Source organism: Neltuma alba, unplaced genomic scaffold, assembly GCF_004799145.2.
Source record: "Neltuma alba isolate B1F8T4 unplaced genomic scaffold, ASM479914v2 tig00006612_pilon, whole genome shotgun sequence".
Taxonomy (NCBI): domain Eukaryota; kingdom Viridiplantae; phylum Streptophyta; class Magnoliopsida; order Fabales; family Fabaceae; genus Neltuma; species Neltuma alba.
This window is the reverse complement of record NW_021634514.1, coordinates 39335-54155: the sequence shown is the minus strand read 5'-3', so window position 1 is coordinate 54155 and position 14821 is coordinate 39335. Positions and strand designations below refer to the sequence as shown.

General features: G+C 35.5%; 2 protein-coding genes across 2 annotated transcripts; one reads left to right on the top strand and one right to left on the bottom strand.

Moving 5' to 3' along the window:
- Window positions 1–614: 614 nt before the first annotated feature.
- Window positions 615–9893, top strand: LOC114750702 (plant UBX domain-containing protein 9-like). Its single transcript, XM_028939300.1, has 12 exons — window positions 615–796; window positions 2579–2640; window positions 2793–3294; window positions 3386–3469; window positions 3549–3665; window positions 4295–4417; window positions 4520–4729; window positions 4817–4933; window positions 5902–6042; window positions 6454–6510; window positions 8152–8273; window positions 9810–9893. The coding sequence occupies exons 1-11, from the start codon at window positions 713–715 to the stop codon at window positions 8257–8259; spliced, it is 1605 nt and encodes a 534-aa protein (XP_028795133.1). The 5' UTR covers window positions 615–712; the 3' UTR covers window positions 8260–8273; window positions 9810–9893.
- On the bottom strand, window positions 8946–13814 carry LOC114750701 (probable methyltransferase PMT15). The gene is made up of 6 exons (XM_028939299.1): window positions 13102–13814; window positions 11152–11362; window positions 10757–11054; window positions 9798–10190; window positions 9314–9391; window positions 8946–9205 (listed from the first exon to the last, which is right to left on the bottom strand). The coding sequence occupies exons 1-6, from the start codon at window positions 13795–13797 to the stop codon at window positions 8977–8979; spliced, it is 1905 nt and encodes a 634-aa protein (XP_028795132.1). The 5' UTR covers window positions 13798–13814; the 3' UTR covers window positions 8946–8976.
- Window positions 13815–14821: the final 1007 nt, after the last annotated feature.

The following is a 14821-nucleotide window of genomic DNA, read 5'->3' as shown; positions in this document are numbered from 1 at the left end:
CTATTTATTACAAATAACTAACTTAACAAACTTCTTAATATATTCAAATTAGTCAACTTACTCTTATATTAATGATCAAGAATGGTATTAGTTTGAATTAAAGAGTTGGCAGCTGACTTGATTGTTGAGCCCATTTGTTTGGCATCATGTATTCATGTTAATTGGTACTAAACTAACTTATCAATTTTAGCTTTAAGATATTTGAATTAGTTTTTTAGAAGTAATTTTACAAAATGAAATGAGTATGTAAAATGAGTTTCATCTTGACTTACATAAACATATTTTTTAAGTAATTATAGGGTTGCCAAGCCCTTCCTTTATGTGAGAAGGGAGGTAATGATTTTAAAGAGATGTTTAAATTAAAAACCAAATCATATTTAAAAAAATTTATCCCAACTTACGTAAAAATATTTTTACGAAAACCCATGGGAAACCAAGCGCCTAAAAGTTCTTTAATGTTTTATGAAGGATCTATGCGCCTGGAAAATAAACATTCCGCTGTCCCACAGAGCAGGTGGACGCCGGACGAGCTGCCTAGCTATCGGTTCAAACGCTTTCTCCGTTCCCATATTCTCTCGCAAAGGCTCCGCCTGGCGCCGCTCCCAGAGTCCCAGACTAAGCGCATTATTGTACATACAGTGGACTCCACTCGACTTCTCTTGTAATCTGCATCTGCAATCTACATCTCTAGTTGCAAAGATCTAGGGCCGCAATGGCGACTCCTACACCGGAAGCCATTGAAAACTTCATGAGAATCACCGGATCTTCCCAGTTCGTCGCTATTCGGAAGTTGGAGGTGAGTTTCTCTGTCTAATATGCTAATTATATTATACATTACCTCTTATAAACAAGAAATTACTGTTAAATCGTTTTTCATTTGGATAAATGCACTGTTCATTATTTTATCAGGCAGCATCAGCGGCACCGTTTTAGTTCATTTTCGCTCTGTGGCTTCTTTATCTGATTCATTTTTCTAGCTAAGCAGACATTCTAGAAATGCATCACATGGCTGATGAACCAAATATCAAAACAGGAGAAAATGTGGCAAAATGGTACAAAAAATGAGCATATTTATTGGACTAAAGTTAATTGTTTAAAGAGAGGCATAATCTGTAATTGTGGATAAAGTATAAGGGTGCGGTTGAATTATATAGGTTAATTCTTTTAATCGATTTTCATACTTTACTTACACTGCTTTCCTCAAAAATCTTCTCATTTATGCCGGAGGTCGTTTTAGAAGAAGACTCCATGGGCAATGAGTTTTGAAAAATTAGAAAGGAAGGTGAGGGAGGAAGCAATATAGAGAAGAAAACGTCAATGGACATGATATAGATACCCAGTGTCAATGCTTTGACTAATGGCTGGTCAGAAGCATGATTCTTTAATGAAAGGTATTGTTAAAATGTCTATGATTTAGGATGAATTAATCTGACTGTCAATGCTTTGACTGATGGCTGGTCAGAAGCATGATTCTTTAATGAAAGGTATTGTTGAAATGTCTATGATTTAGGATGAATTAATCTGATTAAGTTTTGTTTCTCACTTAAGTACAAGTATGTAATTATATTTCATATATATATATATATATATATTAGTTGAATAGTTATTGCCTGGTGATTCATACGCATGGAAATTAGGGATGAAAATTTTGGGTGAGCCCAGTTCTTTGGGTCTGGTAAGATTACTGTTGACTGCTATGGGGACAGTCGAGAAAAGCCTGAATAAAACTAACTGGGGATATAGCCGGGTCGGGTCATGCAACTACTCATCAGTTTTCACCATGTACAGGGTCAGCTTCAGAACTATTTTTTTAAGGGCATTATACATCAAATTCGAAGGAACTCATGCCTGGCCTGCTACACGTGCTATGGGGTATTAAGTAGCTGTAGAAGGTTCTATTTTCCTTGATGGACAAATGGTCTTGAAAATATGACATTAAGCATGGCGTGCTTGGATGAAAAATGGGGAGTCAACAGTGATTTATGTGAAAAATGGAGACGAAAGGAAGATTGGAGGACTTTTGAAATTTATATCTGATAAGAGTAGTGATTTATGAGACATTTTTTAAAATGAATGTCGGGGCTTCTTCACTGAGGAAATTCTTTTTAAGATTGGAGATCGTAATGAATGCCAGTTCTGTATTTTAAATGTTAAGGCAAGTTGTCCTTGCCTATTGAAATACTAGTTTCAACATGTATTCAATGGATTTGGAGATTGACTTGGTGGATGTGTTCTTCTCTTTTACTTATGATGCTTCAGAACTAACTAATAGATCATACGAGTGTAGCCATGGCTATTTACATTCTCAGGAATTTCTTTTTGGATGAGTATTTAGAAAGATCAAATCTGTAAATGAAATCACGTTTCAAATTGGGAATTACTACGATTGGGTTTGTAATCAGAGCATATCCTTTTTCTGTAACTATCTTCTTTGTGTGTTGTCCATGTCCATTATTATTGTATTATTTTGCTTATAATTAATTTCTCGGTTGGACACTATCATCTGGGTTAGTTACATACCGGGTATTTTTAGCATAAGTCCAAACTCTTACACTTTCATATTTTGACTGGTAAGCAGGAGTATGGAGGCAATCTTAATGAAGCTGTCAATGCTCATTTCATTGAAGGGGATAAACACATGTATGGAAAATAATTCATGATCTTTTTCCTATTTCCTTTCAATATTTTTGTTAGAACCTAAACAATGTTACTTCAGATACCATGAGAAATTCTGAGTTTTCTTCACCTTTTCTTTTATTTACACGTTTGTTTGTTGCAACTATCTTGTCCAGCATGGGGCAAAATCTTACTGCTGGTCCGCAGTATAATCACATGGATGTAAATAATCAAAACCATGCCGGATCATGTGGACTTTTGCCTTTACTCTCTGCTGCGAGAAGGTTTCGACCTTCACTACTACTTGACTCAAATTATAGGAGAGAACTGAGGGACCTGTATAACAGGATTAGCGCTCCTCCCCATAACGGTCATGCACCATATGCTTCACACCCAGGAGAAGTGAGGGGAGTTCCTGTGGGGATCAATAGTACATATGAGCAATCCCATTATTCAGGATTGAGCTCTTCAAGTGTAGACGTGACGGGAAATCCCTTATCATATGGTCAAGGAATTTATGGGGCAAATGAATTTCAAAGCAATTTGAACTTAACTCAGCCAAATTTCTCACACATACCAAATAATGCTACAGAGGAGGCAATGATTCAAGCTGCAATCGAGGCTTCAAAGTTGGAGATCAAAGAGAGTGCTTCAAGGAGGCAATTGGGCACTCTTAATGTATATTATATCTTAAAGCCTAGATTTTCACCGCTTTCTTTATGCTCTCTAAAGTCTCCCCCCTCTCTCTTTATTATTAATATTCTTTCAGGATTTAGTAGATGGTAGGCTTCCCCAAAGTATCATTCACCAAGAAGATGAAGATTTAGCTCGTGCAATTTCATTGTCCTTGAAGGTTTTGAAATCATATAAGTATTTTTATTATTTGCTTTCTCCATCTTCTTGGTCCTTTATTTAATTACCAATGAACTCAGATGGCAGAGCAAGAGCAAGCAATGTATGAACATATGGCAAAACTAGAAAATGAAAGACTAGGAGGAGTACATGATAGGCCAACCATGAGAGAGAATGCCAACATGAGTGGATGGCAGGTGCATACTTTGTTAGCTGATGATTGTTTTTCAATGTACTCACACAAGACACTTGTGCGCTTAAGATGAAATACTTGCATGCCTTGGCAACAACAGGTGAAGACCTATATTGAGACTTTGGGAGGCCATAGTCCTCACAAGTTTGCAACTGAAAGGGGGGAAAAAACTTATTTACTTTTTACTTCTCCCTCCCTTTTCTGAAAGTCTGGCCACCACAGAAATTTATGTTATTTCTCAGAAACCCTCAACTTTATTCATTCTGGCTCTTCCCACATTCTATTTCCAGTTCTTGCTGTTGTGATGCATAACATATACTGATTGAAAAGCTAGGCAAATACTGATAAAATTATTTCAATTTATAGGATTTGTCTTGATTCTGTGAACTTAATCTTGCAAATCTAAAGTAAACTTATTTGGATGATTGGGTCAGAGATCGTAGAATTATGATATCTAATGTGAAGTTGACTGCTTGAAACTTATTTTCAGTCAGCGTATTTGTTCTTAATTTCTTATTGTGTGTATTTGGTGGGAGCACTTTAGAGCATAGGAATGACACTTTCCTATGGACCTGTGCGGTTAAAAAGCTCTACAGATGTTTCTTCTAACAAATGAATATTTTCCAAGTAAAGCCAGGAACCTCATCCAACAGAGGTGGAACCCAAAATGTGGCACAGCCTGTGATGGGTGCTCCATTGAGCGGCACTGCTGGTAGTCATCTTCAGGGCAATGAAGATGTACTTATCACTGAAGAGGTAGCAATAGAAACCCAAGATAATTTGATTTGCTCTTTAAAATTTGCATGTAAAAACCACCGATGTTATGCTGATATTTTGTTGGATCCTTTGGGAATGTAGTGGGGTAATATGTCATCTGAAGAGCTTAATGAAGCAGTTTTGCTTGAGACTGCAATCTTTGGTGATACGCCTGATCACACTTCACAGAATGTGTCACCTTTCCCTGATCTGCAACGTTGTCCAGAAGGAATTGTGGATCCTAATGTGCAGTTTTCCCCAACTGCAGCATCACTGTCATTAACAGCAACTCGGTTGCTAAGAGAACAACAGGTTTTAAATTCTTGCCCGCAATGGCTATTTTTGTGTTTAGTGTGCACAATGTGACAGGATAGCATGATGTTTCTAACTTGCATGCAGGATGCTGAGTATCAAGCATCACTGCTGGCTGATAAACAAAAGGAGTTGAATGCTCTAAGACAAGTTGAAACTCAGCGCTTAAAGGGAGAAGAATCATGCAAGAAGCTTGAAAGGAAGGTAATAAATTTGTTAAGTTTCTTGCTTGTTAAATTGTTTTGTTGGTGTAAGCTTAACTATATAACTTTTATTCCTTTCTGATTAGGATGTAATGTTGCTCAAGGTTGTAGATTATCGTAGTTGCCTGACTTTCAAGCGTTTAGTTGTGGCATTTTACTAATCAGTAATGCTGGTTAGATATTAATGTAGAATTCAATAACATGAGTATAACTAGTGGTAACTAACAATGCAAGTAATTGCCAACTTGATAGCTTGTCTAGAAGAATTTCAGCATTACACAACTCACATCATCCTTGTTTCTGATATTGAATCATGCTAGTAATTGCCATCTTGGCCTTGATCAGAGGATGACGTGGTCTTGGGTATAGGGCTATGGGCTGATGCCTTGAGTTTGTATGACTTCCGATGTATCAAACAATAATTCTAAATTTAATATTAAACAAATATGTTGTTTTATCAAAATAATTTGGTAGGAGTATGTTGACATGTTGATTGCAAACTATTTATTTGGAGGACTAAAATCTTCTAAAGATGAATTTGTGGTTCTAGTCATAACTTCATTTAAATGTAGTTTTGTTTGACCAAAGAGGAAACTCCATCTTATCTATACAGTTCTCTTGGTGGAAAACTTCATGATTGTCTTCTTTGTTGATCGTATTAAATGATGTAAAGGGGGGGCCTTCCTTGACAATATTTTAAAGGGATTGGTCTGAGGGATAACATTAGTACACTCATTGTTGCGTTCTGTAGTTTTCCATTTGTGGTTATTGATATCGCCTTGCAGGGAAGAATTTTGTCCTGTTCTGTAGTATTCTGGCTTTGGTATGGTCTCGGAAGGTTTTTTTGGGGTGAATATCATAGCAGACAGTTTTGTTCTTTATGCTGTGGAAATATATGGAACTATTAAATTTTGAAGTCATGTATTTTTTTTCTTTTTGGGGTATTTATGTACGTGCTGATGGTTGTAGGAGGAGAAAATGTTTGGTAAGAAAGAAACTTTTCTTCCTGAGGAACCCCCCATCGATGATGAGAATGCAATTACTATTGTCATTCGAATGCCAGATGGTAGTCGGCATGGGCGTCGATTTCTTAAGACTGACAAGCTTAAGGTAAACTATTATCAGAATTTCAAAGCTGTAGAGTTGACGTTCATTATAATTCAAATAATCTTTATGATGAATGAGATCAAGTATTGAAAAAGGTTAATATATAAAACTACAGTTCCTATATCCTAATTGATGTTCTCACTTTGTCACACATGCATATATGGAACCGTTTTATATTGCTTCTTAATTTGGAGGAAAATAATTGCTTATCTTATTTTTCAAAGTTAACCCATTTAGGGGAAAATGTTCAAGTCTGGATCCTCTCTATTTACCTTATGGATTGTCTGATAACAATCACGAGATAAGGTGCATAGAGCATGTCAGAGGGAGACTTTTGTAGATTAATGCACTTATTGTACATTGTTGTTTAGTTGGGATGCATGGCTAACAAACTGTGATTGTGCAACTGTGTAGCTTATTTTTGATTTCATAGAAATTGGCGCAGAACTGAAGCCTGGCACCTATAGAATTGTAAGTGTTCCTTTCTTTGTCGTCTGATTTTCTGCATTGAACCTTCTTTGAAGTCTAATATGGCATGATTTCTTACAACTGAGTAATCAAAGAAGTTCTTTAGTTGTGTAATATTCCCTTCTCTCGTGGTATTTAATAAAAAGTGTCGAAGTGATTGAATTTTTCCTTTAACACACACAGACAGAAATGTGTATGTTCACTGGGGAAAATGCTTTTGTCCTCAATTTTATGTGGAATCTGGGGTGCGTTTGGTATGGGCAATTTGGAGAGAAGGGAAGGGAAAGAGATGGATTTAGCTCCGTTTCCCTTATTTGGCAATCCAAAATTTGTAGGAGGGGAGGGCAATTTTCATAAAATTTTCCGTCCCCTCCCCTTATAACCCTCCTTTTTGGGGGGATTTGGAGGGAAAAGGTATATTTTTATCTTGCTTTGACTAAATTGTCCATGGCTATTTTTAATATTTCCATCCTACCCTTTTGCCTTTCTTCCTCATCTCATCTCACCCAATATGTATATATAGTTATATATTTATTTGTGTTCATTGAACTGTCAAATTTTTTAAAAAAGATTTTTTCAATTAAAAATGATCAATGGAAATTTTAAGTTAAAATGTTAAAAGTTTAAAATTGTATTCCAGTGTCAAAATACTCCGACCAATATTAAGCAAAAATTGTTAATTAAAAACCTGACAGTTGACTAATTATACTAAAAAAAAATTGTTAACTAACAGTGCCATCAAAACTGATTCTTTTAATGAGTTATGTGTGTTCGTGTGTTTATATTATATATGTGTGTATGTATTAAGTTTAGTTATTATTGTGTATATATATCATAGTTATGATATTTATAATTATTATATATATACTGTAACTATGATTATAAATGATACTTTTATATACTAAATGTAATAAGTAATTTATTATTATATTTTATTAAACATTATGAAAGTTGGAATATAAAAACAACTTAAATAGAACAAGGATAAAGTTGTCCTTGTAAAAATATTTTTCCTCCCTTCCTGTCCTAAACCAAACAAGGTAATATTAAAATCCACTCCTTCCTCTTCCTTTGATCAATCCAAACAAAGTAATATTAAAATCTCTCCTATCCCCTCACCTTCAATTTCCTCCATTAAAATCTCTTCCCTCCCCTTCCTTCCATTGAGCCAAACAGACCCTTAGTATCATCTACATCAGTCATCGGGCCAAAAACCATTCCTATCTTGAAAAGAAGTCATAAATGGAGCAAAGTCATTTTTCTCAACGCAAAAAAAAGTTCACATATTTCAACATTTTGCTTAATACCTGATTGGATTTAATTCCAGTAGTTTGAAATATATCTCATTTTCTGTACTAGTGGTTTTTCTTGTTCTTTTTTTTTACATCGTTGTACTCTGTGGTTAGGTTTCTAAATATTACAAATTACTTTATGAAAGAATCTAATAGCAAATGGAAGAAGCTGATGGCAAATGCATAAAGAAATTTATCCAGGTGTAATTCTTTCTAATAAACATATAATTGGATTAAATGGGTATTTGAATAGGTGGAGGAATTTTTTTATTCGTCCATTATATTTCATATCATTGGATGCTTGTGTTTGAGATCATAAATGACAATAATTTCTTGTATATTTGGTGAATAGGTGAAGTCATACCCCCGACAATCTTTCAGTATGGATGATGGCTCATTTGCCTTGAGTAAAGTAGGCCTGACCAGCAGGCATGAAGCATTGTTTCTGGAATTAATTTAGATTTACATGTTCCTGTAAGTATTTATGTGTGTGTAGACAATGGTTCAGAAAGATGGCATTAATCTAACAGAACTATTGTGCATATTCTTATTCACAGATAGTCTTCATCTGCCTTAATTTGAATGTTCTTTTGCCTTTTAACAAATTTTAAGAAGCATGTATTTTACGAAGGAGTATAACATATCTCCTTCATAAACCTATAAGTTTATACTCCTCTGGTCCTAAATATAGGACCCTTATACTAGTGTGTATAAGGATCTTATTTTTAGGAGCAGAGGAGTAGTTATACATCAAATCAAGCATTTTAGTTTTAAACTATTTGTCTCCATTTTGTTCTTTTGAAATTTAAAAGAAAAGAGGACAAGCAGTAAAATTGAAAACCTCATAGTTTTAGGTCTTGGAACTGTCTTAATCCTAATCAGAAACACCCTTGCCTTTTATTTTCCGACAATATGAAGGGGGTTAAAGAGGGTACGTGTGCATATAAAAACAAGAATTATTTGCCTGATAAAAATTCAGCACAAGGGTGATTGGTGTAATTGCTTGAATAAGAAGAGAGGCGATTGTAATTTCAGCAGCAATATTGAAATCAGATATTTGATATGAGAGTTTCAATGACTTAATTGTTGCGTATAACTGTTCACTTTGCACCCAACAGAACTGGGGTTGGAAAAGAATGGATTTTTCTAGAAAAATTGAATTAAGAGATGGATCAAACTAGCTCTTGCTTTGTTCGAATGGCACAGTCCAATACTGCTTGGCTGCTAATAGTATCTTCTCTCTCCGGTGTGGACCCTCTTCATGGTTTGCAATTCTTGTTTCCCACTGCATTGCATCTGCAATGCTTTTCACCTTTACCAACACATCTACATCATCACGAAGAATGACACTACCCTTTGGCCTCAAAATCCTATCCATTTCTAGAAGAATATCCTCCATATTGCATCTGTAGCACGTGTTAGATGTAATTAGAATATCTGTGGCACATATGTTAGACGTATTTCTATTTTCACTATTAAAATTCATGAGTTTCAGAGTTTACTTTTGACCTTACCTGTTCTGATAAAGGCTGAAAACTGAATCACCATGTATGAAGTCATAAGTTCTTGGGTAGGTGGACATGGCTTCACACCTGAGAACAGATAAACGTAGTTATTAGTGACTTCATAGTTACTAATGAAACTTGATACAGGGCAGAACTTGATATGCCAATTTGTCTAGACTTCAATTTTTCTATCAAAAAAATTTTAGAATCCTCTACATAAAACTGCCATTGGTGGGAAACCCATGTTTTAGAAGATTTATATATGGCTCAAGAAAGATGCAACTACTTGTTTAACAAGGCAAACAAAGAAATCCCTTTTCAGTTTTCACCCAACAAGATTTGTTGCTCGCCTTGATTTCCCATATAACTTTTAACATGCTAGTATATATTTTTCAATAGGAATAACTTTCTGACACGTTTTTCATATCTGTGAATGACTTGTTTTCCATAAATCTAGTCTGCTTGCAAACTTTTCACCAGAAGTAAGGCTTACCAATTTTGATAGGTACCAATCAATCCACGTTCGTAGATGACACCGAGGGTATTAATATCAGCCTCGACAGGGACGATGTTCATGACCCACACTGGATCATCAACTAAAGCTGCTGCAAAGCCTCCCAAGTAAGAATTCATATCAAGCAGGTTTCTGTACCTCCCACCGTCTGCTAGCTGATAATCCATGGCTTTGTAATGTGCCACTCTCTTTTTCCATAACTCTGTATTTTCTCTAAAGATCTCTGCTGTAATTCCATTCAAACTTCCTCTTGAAATTCTTGGAGGGATTGAAGTGAGCCTGTCAGGCCAATTGGCCAATTTCCCACCACTAACTTCTTGAATGTCAGTTACCTCGGGTAGTGGGGTCAGGCAGGTCTCCATTTTAGTGTTCCTGCAATGAATCGCTTTTGGTAGTAAGCATCAGAACTTCAGAAGGATTAACCAAAAATAAAAATAAAAATAAAAATAAATAAATAAATAAATAAAACACAGATTTTCATTGGAAGGCCGCAATTAGTACTCTCGTTTCTAAACTGCTTTTTCCTACATTGTAAGGAACCTAACGGAATGGAGTATCTGACAAGGCAGAATATGCAACACAAACTTTACTGACTCCTGTCTTTATTATACTACTGGTTTGGTATCACTGCTATGCTAAACCCTCTCTCGCAGCAAGAATCATATGCTTTTGTCTTTCTTTTTGAATCTCTTTTAAGTCTTTATCCAATATGAATCTTCCGTGGACATCACTATCTTCTCACGTATCCATGTTTCTTCATAGTTGAAACTGCCGGAAACAACAACCACAGTAAATCCTCATGATCATTCCATAAAGTGTTTTTTTCCCCTTTGCCCTTTTTCCAAATCAGTTGCAAGCCTGATGTATTAATATAGTTCATGAGATTTCTTCTACCAAGAAACCCCTCTTAAAACTAAACCTATAAAGTGGGAAATTACCATGCTGTGTCCGGATCCTGTGCCTCACAGAAAGGTCTATTCTGAGAGATCTTTCTGGTATTCTTGCAATATGCATGATTTCTGGGTTTCTGCCATATTGCAAGATCATCCTTCTGTACCAATTTCTTCCAGCACAGGCTTCTTGCTGCCTTCTCAATCACGTCCTGTTCTTCTTTGAGACTCTCAGGTGTTCTCTCCCACCCTTTCCAGTGCTTTTCCCAGTTGATCGGGGGCCCCGACAGAATCCAATACCCACCAGGACGCAAAACTCGATCAACTTCAGTTAGGTAAATCCCATCTGTAAAACCATAAGCAATTCAGTAACAATGTTCTTCAATAACGAAAGTTCAGAACTGTTCAATCTGTATCTATGTGACAAAGGAAACCGGGTGCACCATATTGGCCCCAGGGAATGAGGCAACGTGAGCAGTGAGCCATGTCAAAAGCTCTAGAAGGGTAAGGAAGTCTCATGGAGGCAAGAACTCCAATCAAAGCAGGAACTCCACGTTCAAGAGCAAATTGAACCTGGGCTTCATGCGTGTCTTTTGGGGCAAATGACACTGTTAAAATGTCTCGAGATATAAGGTAAGCTCCCCAACTTGCCACCTGAAAAATAGCCAGTAAAATACTTCACAAAGAATCCTAAAATATAAGGATTAAGGTACCAAACTACAAATTTGTTCTAGAAGTTTTTACACACAAGCGCTAGCGGGTATTTGAAAGTTTTTTAGAAAGAGTTTAAAATCATAACAATATTATCATATACCATTAAAAATGTTAATGATCAGCGTCACTATTTTAACAGTAAACATTAATTTCTTGAGGGTAGAGGGTAATATTGTTATAATTTTAAATTTTTCGGGCAAATTTGCTTTCAAAAATTTTTTTGGATACCCAATGTTCTTATGACAAATTTGCACTTTAACCCTAAACATAAATGAGAAAAAAAAAGGAAGAAAAGGGGGGGGGGGAAGCCTTTTGACTTTTCTATGGTGTTAATGGGACAGTGACATCGGAGTGGCTTCATTTTAGAAAATGAAATAGTTATCATGCACGTTTATACTATTTCAGTGTCATATACTCCTCCGGTCCTTATTATAAGACCCAATTTGACTTTTTATTTGGTCCTAATTATAAGACCCAATCTATTTTCTCTTTTATATTTATACATTTTTTTCCAAGATAATCCTTTTAATAATGATAGTTTTAGCCAATATACTTAATTAGCAAGGATATTTTAGGAATAACAACACTATTTATTATAAATAACCAACTTAACTTACTTCCTTATCTCCTCAAATAAGTCAATTGGGTCTTATAATTAGGACCGGAGGAGTATTATTGCAGATCGCATCTGATATACTAAAGTTTGTGTAGTGATTATGGAGACATCTCTCTATTTTAATTACTCAGGTTCAATTTTATTTAGGGCTTAATGTTTCAGAATTTTTTTTATACAAAAATATCTAGTCCCTATGAATTGTGCATTTAAAGATGATTTTAAGAAGATAGATAAGTTCAATTGATAGATAAAATGGCTTAAAAATATCTTTTTTTTTTCGCATTATTAATATTTGAAAAGTGAGATGAGAAAAGCGAGAATGCTACGGCCACAGGCATGTGGAACGGCTGTGATGTATCTATGCCTTTTAATTCTTCAACAAATTTCACTTCAAAAGAAAAACACATAATATAATGTAATGTACATATGCAATTCCTAAATTTAAAAAGAAAAGACAAATGTGCGTGGAAGTCCTGTTGAATAACACGGGAAAATATATTAAAAATACAATAATTAATGGGATGTGCCGATTTGTCATGTCTATCTGATAGAATTCTTATATGTGGTAAGCATGGAATAATCTTCATTAATTTTCCTTTACAGCACTCCCCCTGATTTACCTGAATTGTGTAGTCTCATAAATGATCCTACCCTCCCAGCATCAAAGCCAAACAATATATAATCTAGAACTTCAAATTAAAAGTTTCCCATGCCAAATAATTATAAATTTTAAAAATTTAATCTTTCTCTAAGTCATTCCAACATCAAAATTGACATATATATATATATAAAATAAAGCATTTAGTAAACTACTCAGTGAAAAAAAAAAATAACAAGGAGCAAGTTCAATTATTGGATCTCTTTTTGACTGGTGGACTTAGCCATTACTGCTCTAAAAGTTGTAAACTACCCGCAGCAGAAAGGCGAACCATCCGGTTCAACGAGCAAAAAAACCGGCGGTTCACAAAGAAAATTTAAAAGAAATGCTTGATATTACGAATCCGATTATGGAGTCCAAAATAGTGTTCGGTTCAAGAATCGAGAAAGGAGAAGAATTCCGTACCCCACAGCCGGTGTCTATGGCGGTTCTGATAGATCCATCTTTCAGGTTGATCAGTTTTCCGATGTCGTCGATGTACGCACCGGCGCCACGCGGAAACATAGTCCCACCACCCGGGAACCTGAACCGGTCCTTTTCGAATCGGACCCAATTCTGTTTCGCCTTCTCAATTGTCAGCTCCTTGTGAGGCACGTTAGCGTACCAGACAAAGTCCCGACTCGTCGGCCACCGGAACGGAATTCGGTACCCCAAGGGCGCCGGAATCCGGCACTTCATTAGCTCCTCCTTCTCTGGGCAATGCCTTTCCCGGTAGATTAGCCTGTCCCTGTCGAATTTCAGGGACCTCTGAACGTCCTGACAAGGAGTGTACTCAGAGAAGGACGCATCGCAGGGAGGGAAATTAAAAGCACGCTCCGCCGTGGGACGTGGGTCAGGGAGGTGATGACGGGACGAGAAGTCGAGATTGACATTCAAAGGCGCCGGCGAGATTGACGTGGTCGAATTGTGGTCAATGCAAAAGGGAACGGGGACGCCAGAATTGGCTTTGACGCCGGCGGCTGATTGGAGGCTGGCCAGTGGTGAATGCTGCCAGAGGCTGAGGAGGTAAAAAATAGTGCAGAAGACGGTGGTGACGATGAAATAGTGAAGATTCTTGATGACATGAGGATTGTAGAGGGGAATAGTAGGATAATTGGCCATTCTTGTTTGAAGATAATGATCAGAACTGAAGAACGAGAATGTTATTATGGAGTTCTTGGCTTCTTGTTTTGCTGGTTTAGAAGAAGAAGAAAGGCATATTTCTAAGAGAAATGGAGTGCAAATAGTAAGTACATGTTAGTTGTTAGTTATCAGTTTACGTCTCTTTCTTCTTCTTCTTCTCCTTTTTTTTATTTACGGGAATATTCCTTCTATTAACTAACTAATTAATGAAAAATCTAACAAAATTGCAAGAAAAAAAAATCATATAAATTTATAATAAATAAGGACATTCAATAACCTTAAACAGTGTACTCTACCTCACACTATATATATAGAAAAAGGATGTCAAGTGCTAATTAAATTTGTTTTTGTTGTTTTTCGAGGTGATGAGCTACTCTTCCGGGTCTTAATGTACAATTAAATTAATTAATTTAAGTAGATTAAAGATGTTAGTAAAATTAGCTAATCTAATATGTTTTTTTCCTCTTAAAACACCATAAGCACCATTCTTAATTTTTTCCCTCCATCTTCTACTTGATTATTATTTGGAAAATATCAATAACAATAAGGTTAACTTGAAAAAATTTAATAAATATATGAAATAGGTCTTACATATAGGACTAACATTAACTTTCTAGTTAGATCTTACATTAAGGACTAAAAGATATAATTTGTAGATTGTATTATTTGTTCCGTCTCTTTCTTCTTCTTCTTCTTCTTCTTCTTTTTGTTTTTTTTAAAATTAATTTTATTTACGGGAATATTCCTTCTATTAACTAACTAATTAATGAAAAATCTAACAAAATTGCAAGAAAAAAAATCATATAAATGTATAATAAATAAGAACATTCAATAACCTTAAACAGTGTACTCTACCTCACACTATATATATAGAAAAAGGATGTCAGGTGCTAATTAAATTTGCTTTTGTTGTTTTTTGAGGTGATGAGCTACTCTTCCGGTTCTTAATGTACAATTAAATTAATTAATTTAAGTAGATTAAAGATGTTAGTTAAATTAGCTA